The 17,915-nt window shown below is 42.9% G+C and overlaps 1 protein-coding gene across 1 annotated transcript in view; it reads left to right on the top strand.

Annotated features, from left to right (window-relative positions):
- Window positions 1-1,074: 1,074 nt before the first annotated feature.
- The window catches only part of nrxn3b (neurexin 3b), a 302,450-nt gene continuing 285,609 nt past the window's right edge, over window positions 1,075-17,915 (top strand). The window contains exons 1-4 of the mRNA XM_030047060.1: window positions 1,075-1,262; window positions 5,421-6,562; window positions 12,120-12,137; window positions 12,493-12,519. Of these exons, the coding sequence (XP_029902920.1) occupies window positions 5,866-6,562; window positions 12,120-12,137; window positions 12,493-12,519 (742 nt within the window). The 5' untranslated portion in view covers window positions 1,075-1,262; window positions 5,421-5,865. The remainder of the gene's footprint in view (window positions 1,263-5,420; window positions 6,563-12,119; window positions 12,138-12,492; window positions 12,520-17,915) is intronic.

The raw sequence follows: 17,915 nt of genomic DNA, 5'->3' as shown, positions 1-17,915 counted from the left end.
TTATTGTTGTTGTTGTTGTTCTCATCATATCATAAATGCCATCAGTTTCAGTGGTAGTTGCAGTAGAGGTATCAAAATAATGCTACATGATGTTCTGTGTTAAATTCGCACAAAACGTGATATTCCTGTGACATGTAAATCCAGGAATACCACAGCAGTATTTCCAAGCTGTAGGGGCTTATACGCAGAGAGCACTGCCAGTCTTCAGTCCAGCTCCCTGGTGTGCCTGGCCTCTTTTACGCCTGACTAGAATTCAGTACCTTGGATAGCACCATGGCATTTTGCATTCTGCCCCGGCACTCTTCAGGCAATCCAAACGCTAACATGTCTTGAATGGCACAATAAAACAAGTCACGTTTTCACTTTCCACTGTCCTCTGACTGTTTTTCCTTTTCTTTGTCTTTTTTTTTTTTCTTTAGAGAAACCGCAAACATGCCCAGATTGTCCCGCTAGCAGCCCCAGGGCAGGAATATTCCATAGTCCCCCCGCTGTGCCGTGCAGCCACCATTACACCATTTCCATTGTGGATTTGCCCTGTTAACTACACCCACCAGTGCAGATAGGCGAAGCAAACCACACTGCATTTTTCTCAGTGCAAAGATGGCGAGATAGTATGCAGATGTGCATGGCAGTGCAGATCTTCAATGAAATTGCATGTGATTCGCTCCCGGGGCAAGTGGCCTGCATGCCCTGTTGTCTGCTGATAATCCCAGCATGCCTTGCCTACTAATACAGTAGATAACTCCATGCCTCCTCCACAATAACCCAGTATTCAGGGCACGACATAATGACTCATGGCTTAGCGATTTACTTCAAACAGCATGAGGAAATATAGAAACACATAATTTCTAACAAGGGGGAGTTTTCATTAATGGTGTTTTGTCCGGAAGGTATATTTTCCGTGTTTTCTCATCCTCGCGAGTCTTGCAATGGGAAGCAAGGCAGTTTTTAGTACTATGAAGAGGGCGGGCCACAGCGTCCAGTGTGGGAGAATCCAGTAGGGGCCCATCATCAGTAGAGCTGAGTGAGCCGAGCTGAGAGATGCGCGTTCACTGAGCCGGGGGAAGGAGGACCGCTGCCTTTCCCTCTACCGCGCATCACTTGTAATAACCTTCCCATCACCAGCATCAACATCTCACCGCCCCGGGCATATAATCATTCAAATTAAACGCTTTTTGGATGGGATTTTTTCTTGGGATTATCATAATTTGTTACACCTATACATAAAAGCGTCCGGAGCCATCTCTCTGCGACAAAAAAAGGTAAGCAGATTATTATTAGTCTGCATACAGTTTCCCCTTGCATTAGGAGTAGAGGTAGTAATAGGCAGACAATTTGTGATGTAGGATCCTGAAGTTTTTTTTGTTTTTTTTCTTTTGTTTTTTTCCATTGCGAGGTTTTGGTGTTTTAATGTAGAGGTGACGAGTTTGGGATGTATGGGGAATTGGGAAAGCTCGATGTGCCGGTTTGCCTTATTAGTTTAAAGCCTCTCATCCGCAGTTTAAGCACGGAAGATCAGGCGTTTTCAAGGCAAAACCAGAATTCAGAGGACAATTGTTGGCTGATCACGCTGAATTCATGACAAATGCATTTGGCGTGAACGAGTGGGGAGCGCGGAGACTGAAAGTTTCAGCTCACTGAATTGCGCATCTCAAGGAGGACACGTCCTTACCTAAAACAGTGCAGAGAGCCCCAAATGCAGACTTCACCTTTGCAAATAACTCAGACTGCTACCCAAATATCGGTTTATAATTTTTAAAGCTATGGCCGGTGAGTCGTTGAGCAACAGTCAGACTGCCACCGTGCGAGAAACAGAGGGAAAGCTTGGACACAGGGAACATGTTTTATTCATCGGTGCAGAAGTCCGGGTAGGATTTAGTGTCGGTTTTCAACATTTTAATTGTAAAAATAATTCAAAATACAAATAACTGCTTAGACTCATTGTTTGTGCTGCAATGGAGCACAACCTGAGCTGTTGCGTCCATTTTGTGAGAACATGTGTCTGCCTGGGAATGACAGATTCAACGCATTTTTCAGTATTCCGTAATATTCATGTAGGCTTCAATTTTGTATGTTGTAGGGTTTCTCTCCTTCTCTTTCGTTCTTTTTTATTATCTCCAATGTCATTTCCCCATAATATTTATATGCGATATGCAATAAAATAGCGTATAAAATTTTGTCAGGAAATTTCTGAAGTGACCCTCTCAGAATTAGGCGATTGTAGTTATTTTTTGTGAGTACCCTCGTGGGAGTTTTGCGCATATACATTGAGTGACAGACAACTGAGGAGAAAACTTTGGGTTTTATTTAGCCATTATGGCAATATATAGGTGTAACTAATGTCCCGCATCGTAATGCTCTTGTCTTGTTGAGCCTTGTGCTGGTCTCATGGAGTTAGAGTCGGGGAAAACCTCTTGGTTCTGAAACTTTAACATGTGAATTACAGGCTACAGTAGAGTACGGTGCAAATAGCCTACAAGTTAACGTGATCTAACCAGCCATCCCAGAATATTTTACTCACTGGGTAGTGAATGAAAAATAGCCTAGTGAAATTTAACTATTCTTCATTTCACTGGTGACCCTGTGCAACCCCCCTCAAAGCCCCCTGGAGGTCCCTGCATCCTACTTTGGGACCTACTGGACTAGAATAGCAGGTCCGAGCCCAGATACACGCCAAAGTCGCCTAGAGCCTGTGTTAACTGTGACTGATGTCGAATTAAATCGTTCCTCCCGGCTAAAGGTTGTGATAGACAGGGAACACAGCAGGGAGAAAGAGGGGTCTCCAGCGGTAGAGGGTGGCTACATTACAAAACTTGTCAATAAATCTGCTGCACCAAAGCCAGATGCATCATTTATGCCTAGCGTCTATGGTGTCCCGTAGCTACAGGTTATATCATATCCTAGGCTATTTAATAATTCAGGGTTTATGAATCCCGGAAAATATGTGCTTATTCTAGCATAATGAAGATTACTGATGAGGGTCTTCCACGTCAAGGCAGCCACTTTGTGATTTAGAATTTTTATTGACTGCTGTTTGTATTAACTGGGCATTTATGGAGGGAAACAGGTCTGTCCTGGCGTACTTTAGTTGTCTGGATGAACTGTTTGGACTAGAAATCAATAACTTCTGGTAGCCCAAGCAGTTTTCACTGCCTCTGCCTGTGGTGTGAGGAATTCTAATGACACTAACAAGCAGGTTTGATGGGTAACATTTGCCTTAAGCGAGACAGACCTACTGTAAGCACCTGGTGAAGGAAACTGGTAGTGCAATTTAATGTAGTTTTACAGTTCAGTATTGTGTAGGCTACTTCAGCTGAAACTGACATTATAAGCTCCATGCAGACAGGCCTAAAGCAGGTGGGCACTTGATGTTTGCTGTTGTAGGGACAAAAGGACACCTGATACTTGAGTTTGGCACACTCTTGGCTAATTTAAAGCATGCATACATCTACAACTCTGCCACTTTTATAGGATGTTATATTTCAGGTTTCATGAGAGTGAAAATAATTTTAATCCTAATTGCTGCGTTAGAGGAAAAAAAAAAAAAAAAACTTTGCTCCTGTATTGACGCTTCAGTTGACTGAGGCACAGCTTGTTAGCATTGTTAGCATTCTTTATGATGGCTTACAGGGACACCTGATGCCTCAGGTTAGGCAGCTCACACAGCAAGTCATGTTAATTGAATAGAAGGCACGCCGATTTTCATAGAAGACTGCATCTCAGGTTTCATGGACCGATCAGCCTTTTGCTCATTGACAGGGCACACAGATAGGCCTGCTAGCAGCCTATCAGCACACAGCACATTTCAGGACAGGGGGCTGAATTGACATGGCACCGTCCAAGGTTATTTTGACCCCCCTGCCACTCCCCCCACAACCTTTTAACCTGTTTGCTGTCTCGCAGAGTCACATTTAAGACAAACACAATGGTCTGGCCAGGCAACGCAGCGTTATTAGAGAGACAGACTCACACATGAACAGGCACACTTATGCATGTACACACAGTGCATTAGCATAGGTATCAGTTACTAGAACTCAATACCTTGCCTGCTGCAGCAAGATTAACTATTCAGGGCAGGTGGTTAAAGGGCCTATTGTGTTGCATGGTGCTGTGCGACTGTCATGATTGGACAAAGCCTTTGTCTGGTGGGCAGCCCAATGCCAAAACAACTGCAAGGGCAAAGGGCTGGAAGAGTACACACACATATAAGGTTTCGCAATGTGAATCATCTCCGGGTCTATTGAGCAATTCAAATAGAACTGAATGAGTACAGGTCTTGCGAGCTAGGCTAGTGAGCTATAACTGTTATTAGTCAGTGCCAAAACCTTTTTTCTATGTCATCTGGGTTTCACTGGTGAAAATTATTTGGCCACGAGTATTTATTCACTGAAAAAAATGTTAATAGTGGTGGGATTCCAGTATGAAGTGGTACCATCCTAACATCTCTCTGAATAGCTGTTTATGATTGTAATCCCCCAAAGACATGCAAATGAGAGGGAAAGTGGCGGCGGATAATTAGTCATATTTATCAGGATCCCAGCAGGTCCTTAGAGATAGCAGGCTGACGTTTGCAGCTAAACATATGTTCTGGCTCACCTCAATGGATTTCCACTCATCACAGGATCAACAACAACAGCAGCCTACTGGATAATTTTGTGCAGAATTTTCAGCGGTGTACGAGCACTGATCGAGACTTGAACTCAGAGGCTGTAAAAGTTTGAATGATTATTTGAGTTGCAGTTTAAATAAAATGGGTAATTGGTAAGACATGGCCCCCCACATAAAAATGCTCGTAAACCTTTAATGGATGTTAATATTGGTTACTTAGTGTTATTTAATGGCCACATGGAGAGTCATATCTGCATTAAATAGCCCTCTCAACATCCCTCTTTACTGTAGGATTTAAACCTAAAGCCATGTTTTTTTTCCAAGACATTTTCATATATTTTCTAATGGCTAGTGCTTCTTCCTGTATTTCACTTCCTCAAATAACCAGTTATTCTCAAATGACTGGTTTGCAGTTGGTAGATGTGAAGGGATAGACTCATTAATTCATGTTTGTTTGTGTGTTTGTCAAATCAGCCAAAAGCTGCTTAGGATTTTGGGTGTAAAAAAACAACACCCTCATTTAGTTTAGAATTTGGTTTTGCTGAATAATGGAACATGCCCCTGACCCTTATTTAACATATTTGCTTATCATTACCAGTAATGAGCAAGTCTGTGTGTTGATTAGTAATGAATTAAATGTTTTTCCAAAAGTGAAAAAAAAAAACAGAAACTATCTGACCAGAAAAAAAATTGTGTGTGTGTGTGTGTGTGTGTGTGTGTATATATATATATATATATATATCCTGGCATCATGTGAAGAAGTGTAATTCTTGCTAACTGATGCATGTTCATGTCATGTCTTTTGCTTGCAGTTCCATCAGAGGTGTGCCTGCGGTTGGAGATCAAATCATGGGGCATGGCTCTGAAATGGAACCAATGATGGAGTTAGTGTGCTTCAATCCAGGAGGTCGCCTCAAAGAGAAATCGTCGAATGCAGCTCTGAATCACTGACAGAAAACGCAGAGGATCAGCTTCATCCTAGCACTTACATCTGTCCGCTTTATGTCGAAACTGGATATTTTTCCATATATTGCTTCTTAGACTCAGCTGAAAAGATTAGATTTTGTCTATTATCAACAATAGTGCTGCGTCATAAATAAAAACGGATATTGCATTTGCTACTTGACTGATTATCCATATGGGATATAACATTCAACAGATAAATCTTGGAGCCCAGACATAATCAGATGTTGTTAACACTCTGAGGATCTATCCCTGTTTCTAACCCTACACCGGTGCGCCCTATCATTCTCTACCATGAATCCCATGAGTCTGCCAGGGCATGTCTTCCTGCTGCTCAGTACCATGCTGGGCCTGAGTGCAGGCATGGAGTTTACTGGCTCTGAAGGCCAGTGGGCTCGCTACCTGCGATGGGATGCCAGCACCAGAAGTGACCTGACTTTCCAATTCAAGACATCAGAATCCGACGGCCTGCTGATGTACTTTGATGATGGTGGATATTGCGACTTTCTGCTGCTCACGGTATCGGAGGGTTTGCTGCAGCTGCGCTACAGTATTGACTGTGCCGAAACTACCATCACCTCTGAGAAGATGGTCAATGACAGCCGCTGGCACTTTGTCACGATCAGCAGGCACAATTTGCGGACGGCTTTGGCCCTGGATGGCCAAACCAAGGAGGATGAGGTGCGGCCCCAGCGACAGTTCATGAAGATTGTTAGCGACCTGTTCCTTGGAGGGCTTCCAGGGGACATCCGCACATCGGCCATCACTCTGCCCTCTGTCCGCGACCTACCACCGTTCACGGGGATTATCTCTGATCTGAGTTATGGGAACAAGCTGCCCACGCTCATCAATAGTCAGAAGGTTCGTTTGGAGATGATAGGCCTTTGCACAGAGAACCCTTGTGAGAATGGAGGGACCTGCTCGCTGGCAGATGGAGAACCCTACTGTGACTGCTCCAAAACTGGATATGTAGGTCGATACTGCACTGAAGGTAAGAGGGCTGGCTCCAGAGCTTTCTGTGTCAGGTGCTGAATATTGATTAAAGTCCTTGTAAAAAATTCAGAGGGGTTCCTTCCAAATTTAGAATTTATCTAACATCTGCTTTGCTCATCAGCTTCAGGATATGTAGCATTGTTAGCCTACTGATTTACCTGACAATGTTGTGTTTGCATCTTAAACTGCACAGACACTGTTGAGATAATGATGGTGCTAGTCTTAAGACAAACAGACAATGTTTATCCCTCCAGCATAAATCTCCATATAGACAAATTAAGAAAAAATGCATTTCTTTAGCTCTGTTGCTCTTCCTGCTAGTCATAGCATGATTTGTGCTAGCCTAAAGTTCATTGATGAATTGTTTTAATAATGTGCATTGATTATGATGTGGAGTTTACACAACAGAGTAATTTATATGACGCAAGTGCATTCTCACATGTTTTAAGATTTGAATGCAATTCACATAGGACATCACACCAGGATATTTATGTGTGGGTAGTTATTGTTATAGAGTTTCTTTAGAAGGTCTTCATGTTTCATTTGGGAGTTAAATTAGATGTGATGTGCTCAGCATTTCCTCCTCCTTCACAGTTATTACTTTTGATGAGGAACCAGTGGATACAGCATTAGCTGATTCAACTCAAATTACAACATTCAGTTCTCTTTTCTCCATTAAACATATTCAGCTCTTGCAAGGTGGTGCAGGGACCTGAAGGTACACAAAGCTTGAATGAGACACTTTTTTTTCTCTGTTTCTATGCCAAGGTCATCTCTTTTTTGGAGAGCATAATGAGATGCAGCACTTTGACAACATTCTATGTATCTTCATACTTCTAAAGTCACAGGCATGCAGAATGTCTTTCGGCAAATTCCTATCATCTTTACCTAGACATGCTGGTGTAATGTGAGTGATGTGGTGCAGGACACAATTTCACTTCCCTATCTTCCACTCCACATAATAATGGTATGATGAACTCACATAAATTCTGTAATACTCTACATAATACTAAGACGATCCATCAACACTGCTATGTCTACACAGTGGCAAGCCTTATTTATTATTCCTGAAATCTGTAATATATTTTTTTGGTTATTATGGCTCTGCTGCTGGTCGAGGGCTGTAGCTTTGAGATCAGTGGCTGCTAATGCCAGGAATATCCTTATTCCCTCTCTTATGGTACTGCATCTCCCACGTAAGATTAATTCTCTTTTTTAGAACAATAACTCAGATAGCACTTTACAGTACAGTTATCTTTTCTTCCTAACTCTTCTTTCTTCATATGTATGGGTTGTAAATGATGACTTTGTGTGAACAGACCCATGTCGAGTTTCCTCCACTGCTGACCCACTTCCTGCCTGTTTAAATCAGACTGACATGGCTGAGGGCTGACTCCATTTTGGAAAGAAAAAAAAACAAACAAACAAACAAACCAAACAAACAAACAACAAAACAAAACAAAACAAAACAAAACAGGGGAATGCTCACTGAATACCGCAGCACTGATTCTAGGCTATTTAAAACTGTGTCTACTAAGTGTCATAATGTTTTACCATTATTGCCTGCATGTAGATTAAAGAGGGGTTTTCAACTTTCAGTATAGCAGCGGTAAGCAGGACACAGTTTTGGTGTATACAGTTTCATAATATGTCTTTCATTTGCTGCTCAAATGAAGCTGTTTGGGGCTTAAATCCCAAGTGCTAGCCTGTGGCATTGTTCAGGACAGCACACGATGTGCTGGTTGCAGAGCAGCCAAGCGGACGGACTTGACCTGCCCCCTTTTTGCTTCATCCCAATTGCTCATTGCCTCAGTCTAGCAGTCGATGGAAGTAGGAGGCCCATTTGCCTGAGAGCTTCCTGCGAGCTGACAGCGGAACTATGACATCCTTGTGTTAAAACAACTAAGGTTTTAAGAGGGTGGTTGTGATTCAGTCAGACAGCTTGGACACAGAAAAAGATGGCCATATTTCTGGCCTGGGGCAGAGCAAGAGTGAATTCACCACAGCCTTGTTGTACCCCAATTTGTTCCAGGAGGTCCGTCTTTGGGCAAGAGTCTCCCTTCCACAAACATGCATACACAAATCTACAGTACACAGACAAGCCTCTTCTCTGTCCTCCTCCATCCTCGGGCCATAAAAGAGCGAGACAGTAGCAGTAGTCATGTTGCTTCCCCAGCTGATCTGACTGCTGCTCTTTTCTGCCTTCCCATTAATTGATGTGGCTGATTGTTGATTACGCCGCAGAGACGGGGAACCATAATTAGGACTATAATGAGAACAGAGATGGCTAATTTGTCCGGAAAACGCCTGCACAAACACCGCCGTCAGTTCAAACTGTCCGTCTACAGACTGCTGAGGGATTTTTATTGTTATGTCCGCAATTGCCCGAACGCTTGTTTAAGCGACTCTCCAGCGCTCAACCTGGTTTGAGCAGTGAAAGCAATCTGGTGAACCTGTGAATATTTATATGTTCTCTGGCTGCGTGGCTCAAGCTTCACATGCACACAATTAGACAGTGTTGCATTTGCAAACACGTGCACTCTTGCACACACACACACACATACACACACATAGGCACAGAGTAACGCGGCCCCTGGAGCTGCTCTTTAAAATGGGCAGATGGCTGACTGACTGAGTAGACTGGGTCTTGGAAGCATTTCGCCGGCTTTATGCCTTATGCTAGCCTGCTAGCCCACTAGCCTAGAAGGAAAAAGATGAGGAGTGGACAGAATTATCATGTGAGATGAGAAAAGAGGAAATGGGATCAGAAATTAGAGTATGGCTTACTTCAGCCACTTCGCAGTGAAAAGGATCCAGATCATTAATGCTCTCACGGTTTGCCTGTTGATTTTTAGTGTATATATCATCTGCTTCCCGAGACACAGGTTAGACCACTGCATCATTACTTGCACAATGACCCCCCACCCCCCTTTCCGTCTGTCTCTCAGCTTCTGCTGCCCTACTCAAGCCATCCAGCTAGGCTATCAGCTTAGAACCATAAACAGTTGGCCATAAAACACATGTTCAGTCTCCCCTCCCATGTGGATCAGGATGTATCAGTGTGACTAAGTGTGTCAGGGCAATGAGCTGAAATTAGACACCACTCACCACTCGCTCCCCACACGCGGCGGCTTTGGCAGCCAAATCTGCCGCTGCTGCTGCCCTTCGCCGTGTGCCGTGTGCCGTGTGCGGTGTTAATAACTCCAAAAACTATTGATTTCTGCCGACTCATCTCTAATAATGACTTAATTTGGCCCCTGTTATTGGCTGTGTAAATGGCAGTATCTTTTATGGAAATGGTCTGGATGTTTTTGTCCCTCATTCGATTCAATTAAATTAATAGGGCTGACATTACGGAGTCTGTTGAATACCTTAGGGTTTTCCAATTACAGTGAGATATGCATAAGGTCAAGGTTATTAAGAGCTACACTGGATTGTTTAATGAATATGTAAAATGGTTGCGCATTTCCTCTGTCAGAATCCCACATCCTGCATTTGTAATGAGCAACTTTAAGGCCTCTTTTGCTTTAAAAAAAAAAAAAAATTCAATGACCTGATGGAAAGCTAGTAATTGAAGGCTGGGGCAAGCAAACTGTTAAGCAAGTGCTGAAATGGTGCCTTCAGGCTTAGCTTTGGGGATTAATAAACAGACATGGAAAAAATGACAGTTACAATAATCTTACTATAAAAAGTAGGTCGGGGGAAAAAAAAAAGGAAAAATGGTGCAGGGACTTGCCTGATTCTAGTGCAGAGGGCATTTGTGTCTAGTGCCCAGGCTGAAAATTATGTTTGGATTTGAGTGGTGAAGCTGCTGGTAAAATAGAGCAGGGGATTACGATCGGACCACATGTCCTCTGCAGCACATTGGCTTGTTCTAGACGCTGTCGCATCAAGGAAAAGGGCTTTATCTCCATGGACAACTGAGCGTTTTACACACAGACACACACGCGCACATGCAAACACATACTCAGCACATATGCACACGCTTATTGAGTGAAAATATGCAAACGCGTGAAAAAAATAAGCACACATCTACATGTGAGCCTGCACACACACATACAGGGGTTCAAAATCCCCTTTTGCTGGAGAGCCAGAGCAGCGCTACTGTCCATCAGTTGGCCACTATCGCCCTTCCCCCACCTCCATCCTCCGTCCTTCCCTTCCCTCTACCAATGTCATCCTTCTCGGATGGGAGGAGAAGTAGCAGCCATTTTGGGTTCCCTAAAGGAGACAAGAAAAAACATCTAGCCCAGCCTTCACCAATTCCCTCTATTTTTCTTCCACTTCATCCCCCTCCTCCTCTCGATGGATATTTCTGGCCTCTGTCGAGCTTGTTACATTTAGCATGAGTGCTGCGTGCTTGTGATAGAATGACAGAGGGCCACTTTAAGAGGCTCTATGCACAGCACAAGGACCTCAAGCAATCAAGGCGAAAAAAAAAAAAAAAAAAAAAAAAATGAAGGGTGAAAATCCACAGTTACTGTTGAGTGGTTGGAAACCAAGGCCTCCGCACAGTCTGCACAGAGATCAAGGCACAGCACTGTTTAAACGCTCTGAGTCAAATTAATATCTGATATTGCATATTAGAACCGGCTTTTAAAATGTCTAATGTAGTCGGCCTTAATTAAGATTTGTTTAATTTCCTCCTGCCAGTACTTGTTGCTCTCAAGGGGCTCTGATTACAGAAATCCCTTTATTCATTTGGGGCTGCATGTGCACCAGTATTGAGACTAAGCTGGAGTGGTGGGTTGGAGCCATGAGAAGATACTGGATACTGCTGAATAGCTGAACCTATAGCCACAGATAGGACTTGGACTCAATTCTGTGACTGATCTCTCATGTGCCCTAAATCAACTTGGCATGTGTGATACCCACAAGGGGTCATGCATGGGTGAGGTCCTGTTGGGGATATTTGCCTCAAAGGATGAGCCATGCCGTGTGGCTTATTTTTTTATTTATTTATTTTTTTTAGCAAAACCATGCTGTGAACCAGTGGAGTCCCACAGTGAGCATTCCTCTAAGCCAACAAGAAACCAGAGGGGGGTGGGGCACAGATTTGGGTCAGCGTTGAAGCAAACTGTGGTAGGGGTGAAGGGGCACAGGGGTGGAGGGGAGAGATATGGGTCTGAGCAGTGTCCAAAGATCCACAAACCTCACAACACCATAAATCCTCAGGAGTCTGTGGATTTATGTCCCTACTTGTGTGTATGTGAGGAACTCTGTGAGATACAGGATGCAGAATATTATGTCTCTGTAACAATATTCGAAATGTGAAAGAGTTGGTTGCCAAATGACAATGATAATGCGAATCTGGTTCCCTGAAAGGATGGGACAGATGATATTTTTTTCTGTGTTTCTCTCCACAGGGATTGATATTATACTGGTTATTTTGAACAGGCATGTCAAGGGGCAGCTTCTTTGCTCCTTACATGACAAAAACAGACTTAGTGGTGTGGTACTTTTTGCATGTTAGATCCACATGCAAAAGCGACTAGTGTGTTGCTAATGCAAGACATCTCTTTGCCTTTTTTCCCCTTTCTCTGCCAACTCCACAGCAGTCCAGAGAAAACCAGGTGAGTCTCTAAGGATAAACTCAGAAGAAGAGCTAGTCACAACCTCAGCTATTGTTGTGTTAAAAATTCTGATTATGTGGCCAGTTTTAAGGACTATTCTAATTGTGTTAGAATATTTAATCAGTAAATGATATGCAGAGTTACTATATATTTACATATGTAATTGCACATTTCCTAGTCTGTCTATTCTAAACAGAAAGCTTTCAAACGCACTGGAGAAAGCTTTGTCTTAAGTGTGGCTGTCATGGTTTGCCATCATGCAAAGCATGCATAATCACAATACCTCTGCAGTATTGGTGTGCTACTGTTCTTAAAAATTTCTCTCTGTCCCTGTCTGCCCAATTTTCCCTTCAAGGCCTCGCACACCTGAAGGCGGAGCAAGGTACATTCTCTTCCTTTTCTATGGAGATCTCAGTTTTGTTTCTTTTTTACTCTCTGCCTGGCTTGGTTTTGGGGTGTAATTTTATGGTGTGCGCTTTCACTACCTGTCTGTGTGCATTTGTGTGCTGAGTTGCTCCCATTGTTGCTGCAGATGGGGGAGAGTGGGGAAGTGGCGGGGCGTGTGTGTGTGTGTGTGTGTGTGTGTGTGTGTGCATGTGCATGGGGGGGTGGCATGTTTTCATCTCACCTTCCTCCTCTCTCTCGCTCGCTCCCCCTCCTTCCTCACCCTCATTCCATCCAGGTTTCTATGTATTACATAATTGTGTGCTGGACTCATTTTTGCAGCTAACATGCAGTGACACACTCCACCGTTCCTGCCTGACCTCCACAGTGATGGGGGAGGGGTGGATAGGGGGGTTGGTGAAGAAAACCAAACAGGGAGGCAGTGGATGAGGAAATTGTAGGAATTTAAAGAGGTAGCTGTGAAGCACGGGAGATGGAAGATAAGGAACAAAAAGAGACAGGAGCAAGAAAGAAAGTCGTGTGTAGAATAGGAGAAAGGTAACAACTTTTGTGTGGATACAGTTTGCGAAGCTGGGAATGCCTGCCCATTGTGATATCTGTCACCTGGTCTGGGGGAAAACAAGCTACAATCTCATACTTGTATGTTGAAATCCAACTCCCTCTCAAAGTAACAAATATTTTTCACAAAAAATGCCTCAAAACTGTTGAGTGATTTTCTATTCAGCCAAGAATAATAATTCCCTGATCTTAAATTTATCTTTATGCAATTTAGCTTGATTTTTCACAATCTATGCCATGTTCCATTTAACTAAATTACAGTGTGGATTATGTGTTGGCTAGTGAAGATTGTGATGAAAGCACTGACTGTAAACACATATTTTTTTTGTGTGTATGAATTTATCTGTACAAGTTTCTGCGGGTCCATATATATGGGAGTATTTGAGAAGCAGAACAATGTAATATGAACAGAGTAACAGCGGGTCAACAGTAGTCTAACCAGCACAGCGGTAAATCCTCCCACCAGCAGTGCTTTCAAACTTTTCAAACGTCCCCATAAAATGAATTTCCATTTCAACTGTGTACTTCTAAAGTTCCCAAATGATCAAAATACATTTAGTTTTTGTATTTTGTAAAATAAAAGATATTAAAATGTGAAGTCACTTACAACTGCCATGTGTCAAACCAGATAACCAGTAATGGTTAAGCTAAAATCAGCCGCTCTTTAACAACCCACTTTTTCATATACTCATTGTAGCGGACTTTACCATTTCACCTTATTTCCTCATATATGTCAGACTCCTATCTCAAATTTCATTGTTAAAACCATTGCAGAACTCTTCAATAGATGTACATAAATGATAGACATGTGCCTGGAAGTGTTACGATATGGGCCATCTTTTGCTTCTCCTATGAGTTTAAGTAAAAAATTCAGCCAAAAAAACCTTCAGATATTTTTGAACAATCCTGCCCCTGTTGTCCTACCGGTTTACATCATTGAATAGTCCCTCCCCACGTTATTTCCCACCCCACCAACCTGTTAGAACAAGAAATACATAAAATCAAGGAGGTGGGATGCTGAGGTTTTACAGGCTTTACAGACTTTGCAAGTCCAGCCAAGACACCATGGCACGGAATGCTGACTGCCAAATTACGAAGTAGGTTGTGGAAAGAGAACAGGCATTTCGTGTGCTTTGGCACCAACAGAGGAGACGGAGGCATTTGGCTCACCTTTACGGCAGTTTCATCAGACCATCAAAACAATTTAACATCATACGATCATGTGAGATCAGTAGCTATTTTGTGAGGGCTTCCCAATGATTTATATAAAAAAAGACTACACATCATATTAGTATATAAGTAGACATGCATGTGGCCATTCTGTTACATCATTTGTCTATTCCTTAAATGAATCTGGACAGCAGTCCAGTCTAATTATCCTCAATTTATTGAAATAATGTTGACTGTCTTTAGGGTGGATAGTCACTGTGTAATTTGTGCATATCTCCATTGTACAATTTTCTCTTCTGCATTTTTAAATCGGTTGCTGCTTTCCCCCTTCACTATGACAGTGATGTATTCACAGACATGACACCGCCTCACAGATTACATGTCATCGACTGTATCTATAGACATGTAATAAATCAAAAGACAAAGGGAATATAGAGAAGACATGCTAAGAAATGAGAAGTAGGCAGAGTGGGGAGACAGGAACAGCCAGAGAGGGAGAAGGGCACGGTGTGATGTGGTTTACACAGTCACACAACATGTGACTTAAGTAAATTAGCACCTAAGGGAGGTGAGTCTGTGTTAGATCCTCTCCCTTGCATGAAGCCTGCAGTTTATGAGTGTGTCTGAAGTGTATGTGTGTGTGTGTGTGTGTGCGCGTGTGCCCACAAGTTCATGTATCGAATGTATTTATGGATTGCACTGCCCACGTGCCGCTTTGTGTCTCCTCTGACGAATGCTTCTTCTGTTGCCAACCCATTTGCATGAGCATCAGCGTTTTGCATGAGAGTGTCAGCTGGCAGCATACAGGCTTACTGTAGACTAACAATAGTTTATCCCCACTTTTTGCTGTCTTTCTCTCCTGTTCTGCGCGGGATGACACTCTTCCCTCTTTTCTCTCTACGGATCCCCTCTCCTCTCCAAAACTGTAGGTAGAAACAAAGGTACAGCAATCCTTTTTCTACCTATTGTACACTATGTTGCAAAAGCGATGTGTGTGCGTGTGCGCACAAGTGCGTTTCTGTGTATGTTTGTCTGCGTGTGATTAATATGTGCTTCTACGACTGGTCAATTATTTATTACATGTGTTCATTACATATGTGTATGCGTGCTTGTTTGAGTGAGTGGAAAAGAGAGACAAAGATGCTCACATTATCACATTATTGTTGCATAAAGGGGGGAGCGATTGAGTGGAGACGGACAGAAATATGGTTTCAGTGCTGGCATGTCTGTAATTTCACTGTTTTCACTGTGTTATATACTGTAGAATGAGAAGTAATTAAAGAATGCACTGCAATAGATTATTGAGCGCCTTTGCAAAGACAACATAATGGTTTAAATGTGCGTGAGAGTGTGTATGTGTGCGTGTGGACGGACTGTGGATGTGTTTGTGTGTATGCATGTGAACATTTGTGCGTGTGTAATTGGATGTGACACTTCTCTGTCTTCGCTGAATATGAGTTGATTGGAGAACTTGACCTGACATTTGGCTTCATTTGAATGAGGTCAAAGCGGTGGCCTCTGTGCATTGCAATCATGCAGAGAATATCCTCATTATTCATTCATGACAAGTATGCAGCGCGCTGTGGGTGCAAGTGTGTGCATGTGTGTATATATGTGTGTGTGTGTGTGTGTGTGTGCGCCCCTTGGTTAGACGTAGGAAGACGTTGGCCACAGTGCATCAGGACATTGTGTGAGTTTCACCTGTGTTTGCTGTTTTGGACATCTGCTTGCTTGATTTTTGTTTCAAATGGGTGGCTTACATACAGTGCAACCCAGTTAAGTGTGTGCTATGCAGGAAGAAGCAGTGGGACAGCAAACACCTGTTTTCCACCAAAATGTTATGGGGTCAAAGTTTCTTAGTCTTGCTCTTGGAAGAGGATTTCAGAATCAAAGCGAGCATCCTAAGCTTTTGAATATTCGTGTTTCCATCGCACCCAAGAACACTAAAATATATGCAAATGATCAGGAGGTGTCTAGTCCTCCTGCATATGACTGAGAACAGCAAAACATTAAACATCGAAGTTGCTGAAGCCGTTGGTATGGCTTGATTATTTACTGCTGAGGTTTGCAGTTGGAGACGTGCAGGTTGAAAATGAGATTGAGGTTGCTAGAGAAGCAAGAGCTGAAAACAAGAAATAGCAGAGTGATGGAGACCAACTGTGACATGGCAGGCAGTCACAAATGGAAACAAATGATATGTTTTTTCTTTCAGCCACTACTAAGCATGCTCTTGATGGAGTGCTGTTTTAATAATGTGTGTAAATTTGTGTAATTTGCTTGTTTCTATTGGCTGGGGGGATACTTTTGCACTGCTAACCTAAATAAAAATCCACCCCAATTGACACCAGGAGGCAGGAAAACCCCTACTCGCTTTAAGGCCCAGGAACTCAACCCTCAGGGCAAAAAGCTCATGGCAAAAAGACAGACTGGCTCTTTCCAGTGGAAACGAGGGCAAGGTTCCTGGTTCCTCTACAGGGCTCCTGTGTTCTGGGGACAGTTCTTGTGTTGGAAAAGGGGTAATAGTAAGTCAGGACACTGCCTTTCAGTGTTCTGTAGCAGACCCTGCACTGTGTCCTCCCTGTGGAGGTCGGGGGAACAAAGAATTTCCTTGCAAAAGTACCTTATCGTATTAAATGCTAATTGGCCAACTAATCTCAAGTGAGGGGAGCGTGGTGGCTCAGTGGTTGACGCTGTCGCATAACAGCAAGAACAACCTAGGTTTGATTGCAGCCCTTTTAATGTTGTTTTCATGTTTGTAGGGGTCTGTCCTGGGTGTTCCAGTTTTTTTTTTTTGCCGCAATCTCAAGGCATGCAGATCAGGTAGACTGGAGACTCCACTTGTCCATAGGTGTCCCTGGAAAGGAATAAGTGGCATTGGGGCAACGGAAAGGGCTACTTGACCCCAAAATGATAGATTTTGCGCCAAGATGTCTTGAAAAACTTACAAAAATAAGTTTATCACATCCCAAGGAGAACAAAAACTGCAGCAATTTCTATTTGAATGCAGTTGAAAAAAATAAATAGCAAAAAGGATAACGATTTAGAGTATCTCAGATTATCTTTGTGCAGTGCAATGCAAGTCTTGACCCTCCATTCATATATTCAGTACATCCCCAACCAATGACAACATTTCCATATTTCCATATTAAGGGGGATGCACACGAGTGTTCTAACATGTTTAAATTACTTTTCATACAACATTTAGAGACACACTCATCTTGTCAGACACTTAAAACTCTTTCCTCAAACAAAATCAAGACCTACCATTTGCAAGTATTCAAAAAAGATTTCACAGCCATTAGAGGTCTGACAAGAGGATATTCTAAAGCAAACAGATATGTAACCATCACAATGTTTAGGTTACGTAACTTGCTACATGACTTCTTCTTCTTTTTTTTTTTTTTTTTATTAGTGAATGCTGCTGAAATCATCATGGTAAATTGCAGATATTTCTGACACAAGGTCCCAGTGCCATCATGCAGTTGTTAACGCATACCTACATGGCACAGTGGCCAGAGGGCACGGTAAATGGGGGGGTTGGGGGAGAACAGACCAGAGGAAGGAGACTGAAAAGAGCGGGGGGAGGGAGATTGAAAGAGAGGGAGAGAGAGCATGTGATGGCTCAAGGGGTTGTGAGAGTGCGTC

The sequence above is a fragment of the Myripristis murdjan genome, chromosome 24, assembly GCF_902150065.1.
Source record: "Myripristis murdjan chromosome 24, fMyrMur1.1, whole genome shotgun sequence".
Lineage (NCBI taxonomy): Eukaryota > Metazoa > Chordata > Actinopteri > Holocentriformes > Holocentridae > Myripristis > Myripristis murdjan.
This window is presented reverse-complemented; position numbering and strand designations above follow the sequence as displayed.